At 44.8% G+C, this 12720-nt stretch overlaps 1 protein-coding gene across 2 annotated transcripts in view; it reads right to left on the reverse strand.

Moving 5' to 3' along the window:
- The window catches only part of LOC119465325 (protein O-mannosyl-transferase Tmtc3), a 333204-nt gene that overhangs the window by 39939 nt on the left and 280545 nt on the right, over nt 1–12720 (reverse strand). For both annotated transcript variants that reach the window (XM_049669279.1, XM_037726130.2), the window contains 2 exons: nt 9345–9460; nt 2011–2153 (listed from right to left, as the gene is read on the reverse strand). In XM_049669279.1, coding sequence (XP_049525236.1) covers nt 2011–2153; nt 9345–9460 — 259 coding nt within the window. The remainder of the gene's footprint in view (nt 1–2010; nt 2154–9344; nt 9461–12720) is intronic.

Consider the following 12720-nt stretch of genomic DNA (forward strand, 5'->3'; position numbering starts at 1 on the left):
ACAAAGGTCTTCGTCATTACTCCATTTGATACTGTCGTACTGTCGTCATCCCCTGACATTGTCTCGCCTATAACTTACATTCCAGGTTTCAGTGATCATGACGTCCTGCACCTAACACTTTGCATTCGATCAACGTGGAAAGGCTGTATCACAAAGCGTATCAGGGATTATAACAAAGGCAATTATGACGGCATCAACACTGAACTTACTAACTTTCCTGACTTTTTTTTTTGTCAGCCCAAACTAACCTCTCTATTGACGATGTTTTGAAACTATTCAAGAATAAAGCATTGCACCTTATCAACAAACACATTCCACTAAAAACCGTCTCATCCTTACAACGCCCCCTCGTACAAGCGATACCTGAAACGATTATCTAACAAAAAAGGAGGCGTCTCTCGCACAGCTATAAGGTCCGCATACGCGAATAAATGGGCTGCCTACAAATGGGCGGCAAATGCTTACGTTTCCGCGCTTAAGAAAGCCAAATTTACTTTCTTAAGTTTCACATTACCAAAATTTATAAAAACTAACCCGTAACTTTTGTGGAATATTATTAAGAACAAGGATGAAAGAACTATATCGTTAATTAACCAATCAGGTGAACCAGTTCCAAAACACCTCAGGGCCTCTTTACTTAATGACACATTCGCACGTTCGTTTAACGATTCTATAATATCTGACCTTTCATCTGACTCTGTACACAGTACTTTCCACTGGATCTCGTCATTTTTTACCCTTGTGACATAGGCAAAATCATTCGCTACCTAAAACGATCATCCTCGTGCGGTACCGATGAAATTCATTCGAAGTTTCTCTAAAACACTGAACACGTGTCTTATATTTTTCTGCATTGCATTTTTATTAGATCATTTCATGACGGGCAAATGCCACAAGATTGGAAAACAGGCAAGGTGGTTCCACTTCACAAGTCTGGTGACACGCATAACCAACGTAACTATCGGCCAATATCCCTTACGTCTGTCCCATGTAAAATATTTGAGAACATCATTTTCACCAATTTAACAAGCTATCATAGTTCAAATAATTCCTTTCACCGCAGTCAACATTGTTCTCGGAAATATTTTTCATGTGAGACACAACTGGTTACATGTACTAATGACTTGCATGCATTCCTTGACTATGGGAAGAACGGTGGTCTATGACCTGCCACATTTTCTTTTGAGTTATAGCACTTGTTTCATATTGTTCACGGTGTTTCTTTACGAATTTGTCTTTTTTGTAGGTAATGCATTGTTGCTTCTTTTATGCAATATTTGTCTTAAATGCATAGGTGCACCAGATGTCGTTAATATTTAGTCAGCATAATAGGCCGTTGTCAGGTGTCTGCCATTCTTTACACTGCTCTTGCTTTAACGAGGTGATTACCAAATTGAAAACAAAGATAAAAAATGGCGCTTGATTACTATACTCCCTAATGCGAATTTTGAGCGCAGTTGTTTAGGTGTTTTGAATTCGCGATATATTGTGGCAGAGAATTTGATTTTGAACGACAGGGTCCTCTCGGCGGCGTCGCTGAGCCTCTGGTCAGGCAGCGCCAGACGAAGCATTTCCACCGGTTGCGTCGCTCATTGTTCAGAAAGAAAACGTCAACACGGAAACGCGTGGCTCGCGCGAAGCACATTGTCTAGAGGCGGCGGCGGCGGCGACGCAGTGTGTCCGAAGCCCACGCCAGCGCTTTGTTTCCATATATGGTATCGGTGGACGCGCTCGCCGCATGCCTGGTCGCCGCTGTGGAAGCTGTCTCGTGCGGCACTCCGCTTTCCTCCTCACCCTTTCGCCATACTCTCCTCCTCCGCTTTCCTCCTCGCGATCTCTTTGCTATCACCGTCTTTCGTCTCCTGCTACGCTTCGCGTTCGCTCTTTCATCCTTCGCTGCGCTCGTTCGCTCGGTTACGCCGAGGGATGCCGACGGACGCCGACGCTCTACGCAGGAACGGGCGCCTAAGAGCTGCGCTCTAAAAAATGGTAAAGTGAAGTAATACTCACCGGTTGAAGGCAGGCAGGTGGGGCCCGTTTAAGTGAATGCGCGCCAGAACTGCTGCAGTCGCCAACGACGCCAACGTGAATACTCGGTAGAGGCTATCTTTCCGTGCCCCCCACGTAGTTGTCCACGACGAGCTCCAGGGGTTCTATTAAAAGCCAACGGAAAGCATTCAGAAGTCGAACATGTGCCAGCACAAAAATGAGTAAAGCACCCAATGTTTGTTGTTGCCTAATCTGTTACCATTTGTCATTTATTAAGATTTCAAGCTTGATATGTAATGCTGAATTTTATAATTTTGCCAAAAAGAAAGGTTTGAAGGCTTATACAGGGTGATCATTTTTAAGCTTTCCGTAATTTTTAAAGATCATCTGTGGCAAATAGCATGATATTTGTCCTTGGGCTGGATTATTCAAAGAGGCTACTAGCACGAGAAATCGAAACACATATTGAACTGATTAATAAAAAACACAAATTACCGTCTTAATTTATTACTTTATTGCACATATTGCAATTTACTAATTGTAGTCGGCGAGTCTGCAAGACGTATCCACTTGAATCTCCAGGATGACACCAGTTTCGTGATATTATGTCACAAAATGTGGGACGAAATACACGGGCGTTCCAGTTACTTTGGTGCTGAACTGCACAAAAGAGTATTTCATAAAAAAACTAGGTGGAACAACCAAGCATTTTTACGGTGAGGTTGCAATCGCTAACACACACACACGCGCACACGCGCACACGCACGCACACACACACACACACACACAGAGAGAGAGAGAGAGAGAGAGAGAGAGAGAGACAGACATTGTTTGGTCATATGACAAACGCGAACAACACTAGAAGAAAATTTGACGTGAGAAAAGCGGGAAATAAAGACGCCATGTCCCATGCCATATTTTACAGTATTCACTTTTCATAATAGTACAACCATACAGGAGCACCGGACTCTCATAATATAGTAGAAATATGGATTGCTATATCTGCTAGCACATTTATTGCTGAAGTAAATATACTTTAAGTGCCGAATAAACGATATGGGAATACTTATAATATGCATATGAATATTTTTTATTGCTCTTAAGTCCTCGTTGTCCAGTTTCTTCATTATTTCTTTGTTTGGTTTTATTCATCATGTCGAGTATTTTGTCTAAGTCATTTCCAGCCATTTGTTGATTAATATGTTTTTCTGGTGACTATCCATAAGCTCAGCTCAGAACAAATATGTGGAGCTTTTGATAAGTTAATAATCTTTGTTACGTGTTGAGGTTGGGCTTCGCCTCACATGTAGTTATGCATAGGCAAAGCACGCTTCGCAGTAAAATAGCGGTTAGCAACAACAAAAAGATGTTTTGATTGGGAGGGAGTGACAGCGATCGCTATCAAAATATTACGGGAGGCACCCCTTGCAGGAAACCTTTGTAGCGGCATGTGAACAATCTACGTATTGGTGTAGGTCTGAAGTCTGGCTCTAAATGTAGCCACCCGATCAATTACAGGGCACTTTGTTTCGTGCCCAGCTTAATTAACATAGTGATTGGTGTAATTTTACGCCCAAACGCTGCACAGTGGGTTACGGACACGCTGTAGAGGAGTTATACGGATTGACTTTTACTACCTGGGACACTAACGCTAAATCTGAGTTCCCGAGCGTGCTTGCATCCCGGGTCCGTGAGAATGCCGCTGCGGCGGCGACGAATCCACGCCGCGTCTTCGGGCTCAGCAGCACACCGTCATAGTCACTGCGCCACCACAGCGGGTTCCGGCTCCTGGCTGAGCCCGGAAACCAAGGCCAGTTGGTTGGCGCATATCCGTTCTATGTGCAAGACCAGGTGCGGGCTTTCGAGTGAACCCGAGCCCGTTGCGGAGCTGTGCGAAAGCTTGGCCCAAACTCTGAGAGCTACTCTGCGGCTGGCTGGTTAGCATGCTTGCAATTTTGTGCAATCATTCTTGTTGCTTACTTTCGAAATGTTTGTCAACGTTTTTTGCAATTATTGAGAAACGCGAAAATTTCGAAGCAGCTGCAGGGCATCTTTTTTTTTATTGTTGCATGCCTTAGTAACCTGCTCTAGTTATTAAAACAAACTAAAAGCTTCTATAATGACGTTTTCGGGCGCAAAAAAGAAAGGAAATGTAACGGAGCTTCTATAGGAATACATGGTGGTGATTACAATTCCACGAATAGAGCTGGATGGTCCCTGTAAGGTTTATATCTGCATAATGTGGAACTTGTTTGCAAGTGCGAGGGCATAACACGGAACTTCCTTGGGCGGAATGTCGTGCGACGTTAATGAAATCGAATAAGTCCAGCTCACGTTCTTGAATTTTGTATACGCAACAGAATGGGTCGTAGCTCACTTTTGACACGGGCTTGAGGACACGCTTGAGGACAGGTACTTGAGACTTGACATGTGAAATTAACCCATGCCCTGGGTTAGTGTTGCTTAAAAAAGTAATATCTTACTGTTTAGAGATGCAGCACAATGCCTCCATGTTTCATTTCACATGCTACGTAGTTATTGTTTCCATGGCATAAGTATGCAATACATTGTAAAAAGCTATTACGCTGCTCAGCCCCCCGCCACCTCGACAACCTAATTTATTTCAACAAAACACGTGCTTCAACCGCGGAACTAAGGCTATTCAAGAAAGCCTCCCAGTGGGAACAAGAGCCCAGCTTACGAAGCCAATTGCGATAATTGCAAAGAGTGTGGTACGCTCACTGCTCGGCGTTGAGGTCGCAAGTCAGTGAATGTACCACGATTTCACTGTTAAAATACTGATTACGTACCATGCGTGCATGCATGCTCACTTGTGTACGCACACCTGCGGGCTCGCAGAAGATGCATGTAGACGCGGTCCTCAGCAGTCCCCGGAACGCTACCGCTATACGGTAGCGTCGTTGTGTGTATATAGTTCTATTATAACAGGTTTGTTTCCCAACAAACACCGTGTGTACAAACGAACTTATGTGTGCCCTAATACTTTTTTATCACGAGAAAAGGAGCGGCTGGCGTCGTGTCAGAGCTCCAACGTCTCCTCCATCTCATAAAATATGAAAAATAAAAAGCCTTCAGTAGTATGTGAAAGACGGTGCTCACTGCGCTCACTATATATATATATATATATATATATAGTGCTAGCCAGAACTTAGCGGCGCTAACTCTCTATACGTAGATTGTGACGTCTCGGCAGCTGCACGCGAGTGCGTCACGGGCGACCTTGCACATTCATCAAAGTGAAGTTTCTAAACATGGCGTCCATATTGAGATTTTGTGCACACTGTGACGCGCTCGCGTACGCTCACAGCCACGACAATTTTTCTGTTCGATACCTCCCAAAGTGGGTGAAGTCCGCCTAAATAAATGCTATAAAGAAATGCGTGACCGACGGTGGAATCGAACCTCTGTCATCCAGCCCATCAGCCCAATGCTCTAAACATTAGGCCACGGTCGCACGCATGCATCTCCCGTGCCAAATTCACTCTTTGAAAACTCTGGCGAGTGCACCACGTGACAGCCTTTCGCATTCTTCCCTCGTGACAGCTAGCGCTTGGAGGCACTGTGTTATATTGCACTGCTTTCGGGATCGGCCTCTATATGTTTCGTCAGACGGATACAACCAAGGCGGGTGACGTCTGCCTATAATACGCTTTCCCGTCAAAAACGCGCTTACTACAAATTTATTGTGATGAAGTGCAGAGTAATATTTCGAAGTTATAATAGCGCGAATGACGGGACAAATAGGTAAGGAACACAGATGACGAGGCGCTGTCATTTGTGTTTTTGTCCCGTCCTTCGAGCTGTTATAACTTCGAAATGTACCAACTAGCCCGCGTGCATGCCATATTTCAAATTAATATGTTAGGACAGTGTTGCAACGGCGGCTGAATATCAACGTGCTTAACACAAGTCCATGTTTCTGCCCAGAAATTACATTGCAATTTACGAATTAGGTAAATTTGCGATGAATCATTATTACGCAAAGTACTGAAATTGCTTTGTTTCTCCTGCTGTCGCTAAAGTCTCTAGTTTCAATCACTACACTTCGCTCTACCCGCCATGGTCGCTTAGTGGCTATGGTGTTAGGCTGGTAAGCACGAGGTTGCAGGATCGAATCCCGGCCACGGCGGCCGCATTTCGATGGGGGCGAAATGCGAAAACACGCGTGTACTTTTTAGATTTAGGTGCACGTTAAAGAACCCCAGGTGGTCTAAATTATTCCGGAGTCCCTCACTACGGTGTGTCTCAAAATGAGGCATGTAAAACCCCATAATTAAAAAAAAAGTTACACTCCTCTCTGATTTTACACTTGTTTATCGATGTGCAACTATAAACAGATCTGCAGCCATCACATATTTATTCTTTTAAAAGCTATTAGACTATCATACATTTTCTGTTCTAGCTGCAACCCGAGAAGGAAGCCACAAAAACAAGCGTAATCTAACCAAATTATTGCCCTTTCATATTTATCAGTGTGAATTTGCAGCTCACTGTAGTGTTAGTGGCATCGCGTAGTCATCTTGACTACCGTCTCCTTAACGATCCGCAGCTAGTCCGAAAAAAAATTACGCTGGTAGTTTCGTTTAAGCCAGTTAGCAATTAAGGATGCAGTTGCAAAATAAAAACGCAAGTAGGTAACAGCAATAAAGTTAAGAAAAAAACAAACAGTATGTTTCCCAATTTTCAAAAATAGAGCCGTGCATTTTTTTATCTGTGTTGGCTAGTCATATCGCGTTGACGCATCCAGCTATTGACAGCTATATGAAAAGCCTCTTGTAGCTTAGACTTCAACGTGACCTGTTGTACACGAGAGAAAAAAATACAGAAAAAGAAAACATTAGGCGTCTCCGTTTTCATTTTCAGACAGCCGGACAGAATACATCACTGTGAGAGAGGTAGAAGCGGAAAATATGACCACGCGGAAGGTGCCAGAAAAGAGGGCGCCGAGGATGGGAGGAGGCTGGCATCGGTAAAAACGAAGCACAAACCGCAGCGGTGCCGTTGCCCTCCCGGAGGCGTCGCGAGTGGCACCAGGAGGAAAGATGACTTTTGTTTAGAAATTTCTGCGTGAATCACGCGGCCGACGCGCGGCGCAATCGATCGGCGGGACGCGTCGCGGCACGAACACTTTCGCTGCGCCGAGCGCAAATGTTTGCGAGTAGTCTGTCCATCGAGCGGCGCCGATAATGGTATTTGTCACGCGTCAAGCGAAGCAGCCAACTGCGCCGGGGGCTCGGCTGGATAAAGCACGCTCTCGAACGCTCTTGCCTCCGGCGTCCGACCCCGAAAAACAAGATCAACACCGAGATGGGCACAGCTGACGAACGCAAACAACGGGAGAAAACGGCCCCGAACGCGCGGTCGAGGCGAGGGAAGAGGCGCAAAGGTAAACAGATAGCGGGTGAGATAGATGCAGGAGTGGGGAGTATCAAGGCGCTGTCCTCCGGAGGGGGGACGAATCGCGTCCGTCTTCCGCCTCCGTACTCCATGGACTTGGCGGCACCTGGCAGAGCGCTCGGGACGGGTTCGCGCAGCTGGTGGGAAGCTCTTCGCGCACGCTGGCAGCGGCGGCTGGCAAATGCGCTGCTCGCATGTCTTTCGCTCGGCAATTTTCGAGCACGGGAAAAGAATCTACGCGCGCACCACATACAAAAAAGTTACAGGACTCACTCACTCACTCACTCACTCACTCACTCACTCACTCACTCACTCACTCGCTCAATCAATCAATCAATCAATCAATCAATCAATCAATCAATCAATCAATCAATCAATCAATCAATCAATGACTCTTCATTTCATGAGGAGACACTACGACCATGCAAAATACCCCCTATAAGGAGTAGACGACCGGTGGTAAGTGCGCTACTTTATTTTTAAGCCATCAACTCTACATAAACTGAAACACGATAAGATGCTTTCTTCCTTTGCGCTTTCGCTTTTTTGCGAGCAATCACAGGTCAGTACGAAACCTGGAAACCAAAATTGTGCCACGAAGCTCCCTGCGAAGGAAACGGCTCATATATTAACGACAATGGCACACAGGGTGCTCCAATATGGAAGTGTACAGCTGATTGACATTTTGGCATCGAGGCAGCAGATTGGTAACTAAATAAATGAAGCCTGTGACACTTAATGACGATTTCCTCTAGTGATTTATACCGCATGTTTATCTGCGAATGTAAAAGTTTTCTGCGAATGGCATGTTTCCTTGCATTTTATTTGCTTTACTTCATCTACTTGTTTCACTTTTTCTTTCCAAAGCTGACCACGCACACAAACGCGAGGTTAAGCAATAAATTCGAGATTTTTGCAGAGAGCAGGCAAAAGAAGAACAAAAAAGAAAGGCGTATATCAACCAAAGTCGACGCGAAAGAAGACAAGGTCGACGCACGTGGCACATGTTTTTATATGTACCTACTAAAATAGGGGCATTGAAGATGACGCAGTGCTGTATAAAAGCATGAATTTTTGAAATTATACGCATTATTTTGTTCGTTCCATTGTCAGCCCTTACATTTTTTCCAACCCCTTTATTCCTTTATTGATGTCGAATTTTTCATTCGCTTTCCATCTCCTTCTTCTTGTGTTGCTTCTTCTTCTTCTGCTTCTTCCTCTCTCATATTCCCCCCCTCCCCCTCTTTTTTCCGCATGCATGTCGGCGTTGTCTTCTTTCGCGCCGACTTTGGTTGACACGACTTTCTTTTTTTTTTTTTGACCAAGAAGACAGGGGCATCCCGGAGATAGTGCAGTCTGTGGTGCAATGTGGTTCATTTTCGACCATATTGGCGCTGATATGCCCTTATTGTTAACTTTACATGCTTTGCGACAGATTATCGCTTTTTGTCTCGTTGAGGCATACCTTTTGGTACCTTTTGCGACTCTCGCTACTGCGCTCTGGAGGCGCAAAAGGGCCGTTTTTTGACCAAGAAGCCAGATAGATACCCAGATCCCACGTACGTCAAACCCTTGTGAAGTCACCCAAGAACACCTTGTCTTCTAAAAAACAGAAAACAAAGTGGTTCCGATGGCGCAAGGCATTGTTCGCTCCCAAGAGCAAAAGTGTAGTGAACTTACGCTGTTGGTCAATAGCCTAAGCTTTACCTACCAGTCAGTCTGCTTCGTTCATTAACAAGAGTGGCTAGCCAAACCGCCGTCTCAGTTGGTGGTCAGCCTGATGCAGAACAGTGCTATTGAGACCCGTTTCTCGGCAAGTGGTTGGAAGGTACCTTACCGTTATACGAGCACACAAAGTGAACAAACGATTGCTGTTCAAGCACCCAAGAATACCTTGACGAAAAGCCACGCAATGACACAAGTTAAAGCGCACTTACAGCACATGAAGCAAGCTCGTAGATGCAGCAGACTGCAAGAACTGTGATGCCTTGCTCCTTGCAAAGCATCGCCGCCGTTGCCAAAGCGAACGTAGTTAGGCAACGCCTCCAGTGACCTGCAGAATTAAAAAAAAAAATATATTACCCCAGTAATTGTTTGATTTTCTTGCAGTGCAGAACGTAGGCTTCATGAAATGATTACGAGGCCTTTGAAAATGTTTTCAAAGGGTTTCCAATGTGATTAGCACAAATAGATCAAGTATGCTGAACATATCGATTTCCAGTTAAAGCAACATTTACTTTAACGTGCTTGGCATAGGTTTTCCCTCTTGCAGTATTCACGATATTCGTGATAGGGTAATAGCATCAAGTATCGGCTTGCTTAGCTGAATTGGACCAAGCGTTCTTCAAGGGAAAGTTGTATATATTGTATACATGCACCAGCCAAGTACCTTCGCTTATTAAGGCGATAAGCCTTAGATGGCTCATTTGTCGGAAAATCCGACGACCGTCCCACGTTCTTGCGTTATGGTACCGAAATTCAAGTGACGCCTCATGTGACGTCTGAGACCCATTAAAGAAACTGTTATCATGAGTAGAAGCAAGTTCGAAATGACTATGGAAGCTACGAACGTAGCCACATTTAGGTGATGCATGCGCCTGTAACGGATCAATTTCTTTATCAATAAAAGAGCTCAATTACCTCTGTTCGCGTTGAACGGACGACACCCTTTTAAATAGTCAGTGTGGCCACAAGAATGCCTGCATGTGGTTTTCCCGGTTTTCTCCAATTTTGCTGAGCAATGTACACGTGTCCTATGACGTTTTGAGGAGTATAGGTACGCGTGCGAGAACTGGAAATAAATCTGTTGTTGAAAGTTAGCGCTGTGTGTTTGTCTAATGTGTCTTTCCGTGTCCCTCTCATTCTACCTGCGCTAAAGAAAGTAGACGAACGAAAAATAAAGCGAAAGTAACGACCGTTCTAACGTGCCATTAACCACGCAGAACCAGTGGCAATGTCTAGGCGACCGAATAAGAGAACAAGTAAAGAGAACACAATATGAAGTAACAACGCATTCGAATGAGAATGTCAAATTAATTTAATGAATGTCTCGTGAGCGCGCAGGCTTTCGCCTTCGTCCTCTTTAGTGTATGCTAAAGTGACTGTAAAATTTTTTAGCGTGTTCGTGGGCGCATGTGCTGTTTGCGTGTTTATGTGATCGCTATGTATACCATAATTCTCACCTTACTCACGGAGTAGTTTGCCAGGCCGTCAGCTAGGCTAACATATTTCAATTATCCCCTGAAGTGACGAATTATGATGGACTGCCAATAAATGTGTCAAAGTTACATAATTTTATTACAAAGCGTTGAAGACTTCCCTGAAGGAAAGTCAGGCAGTAGGATGATGCTTCGTTCATTTTATAGTCAGTACTCATAATTAGACTAATTAAATATTGATCTAGTGCACATTCATTCATGCGGTGTTCTTTTTCTCATTCTACCTTTTTCTGTGAAGAACAGACTGGTCGACTGGAAGCGCATGAACAAGTTAGTCATTAGGTGCAAGCAATACGAGAGAGGGAAAACGGGTCTTTCGCCATCGCTAAGGGAACGGAGTACGTCGAACACCCGTTAAACCGGCATTTACCAATGTGATCTTGTGTGCAAAATACTCAGCGTGCTCAATTGAAATGGAGCCACATTGTATGCAAGGGGTTTCATTTACCCCTAGCGCCATGCCAGGACTTGCCTCCAGTGGATAGAGTTGGCAAAAACAAGTCGCGTGACTGAAGAGGTTAAAGTATTAGTATTAGTAGTAGTAGTAGTAGTAGTAGTAGTAGTAGTAGTAGTAGTAGTAGTAGTAGTAGTAGTAGTAGTAGTAGTAGTAGTAGTAGTAGTAGTAGTAGTAGTAGTAGTAGTAGTAGTAGTAGTAATGAACTGACTACAGCGTGAGGGCCCTTCACTATAGTCATAACACTATAGTTACGGGGTAACAGCAGCTGATGCAGAGCCTGTGTAGTAGTGACACTTTCCGTCTGGTCCAGGGCGCCGTGCAAGAGCGTTGGGCTCATTATTGTGGGGTTTTGGTTTCGAATTACGCCTTCAGCATTTTTTATTTCTTTTTTTGAACGTTGCTGCGGAATTGTTTTCCTCGTTTGACTTCTGCAGTACTTGTTATTGTGTCCTATGCTGACACGGAGGGCTCCTACCAAGAGGAGCGAAGCGACCCGTTGCGTAGCCCAGGGGGACGGGGGTGGGGGCCTTATTTCGATGCCGCTTTAACGGCCGCAGACCAATGAATAATGACGCATTGTTACGCTCTTACTGTGCGCCCCAGCGAGACGGGCCAACCACTGACTAGTGAAACTCTGTGCACATAACATGGGATGGAATTACACGGGCCCCCTCACCGTAGTGAGTGCCTAATACTACACTACTACTACTACTACTACTACTACTACTACTGCTACTACTACTACTACTACTACTACTAATAATAATAATAATAATAATAATAATAATAATAATAATAATAATAATAATAATAATAATAATAATCGTTATCAGCCTCATCGCATATCTCCACCTTTTCTCGTTGTCCCTATCCTTGCGCGCGTATGCTTGCGCCTTAAAGGGCAACTCCGGCGATTTTTCGATGTCAACGGATGTCGATGAAATTCGCTGGGTCTGTTCCTCTGAATACCTCCGTCATGTCCTAAAAAAAGCAGGCTTGAGAGTTGCACAAATTTTTTACAAATGAATTTAATTTATTGCCTCGAGCACCGTACCTTGCCCCCGCCTCAGTTACAGGCCACATTGTGCATGACGTCAGGAATGGTCCACGCAGAGCATGCCGGGATCATGCAGACGACAGCGACGAGAGCGTGCAGTAGTCGACGATCGTGAGCTAGCGCTTGGTGTGAGATGTTGCTGTCGCGAGAAGTTGCATTCCCTGTGGACGGGCAAGTGATGCGGGGTGGCAAGCGGTGTTGCGTTGTTGGCTGCACGAACTTCAGCCCTCGCCATCCGCAAACACAGTTTGAGCCGATGCCGATCGCGTTCAGCCGAGGTTAAGCCTATCACAGTGGCCAAGTTAGTGCGTCTGCTGCTGGCGGACTGATATGAAGCTAATTAAGCTATTAGGATGAGGAAAGCTGCTTCTGTACTTCAGTTTTGACCATACGGATTTGAAATAAACCATTCCTCATTTCGTACAGTGCACACGCAAAAAGCTAAAAGCGACAACACGACGCGCAATCAACATCCGTATACGTTGCCGTTCTCGAATGCGGCCAGTCGCACTCGCCGGCGCTTCCCTAAATAAAATGTGATTACGGAAATCCATGGGTGTATTATTACCCATTGTATGCTA

Source organism: Dermacentor silvarum, chromosome 1 (genome assembly GCF_013339745.2).
Source record: "Dermacentor silvarum isolate Dsil-2018 chromosome 1, BIME_Dsil_1.4, whole genome shotgun sequence".
Classification (NCBI taxonomy): Eukaryota; Metazoa; Arthropoda; class Arachnida; order Ixodida; family Ixodidae; genus Dermacentor; species Dermacentor silvarum.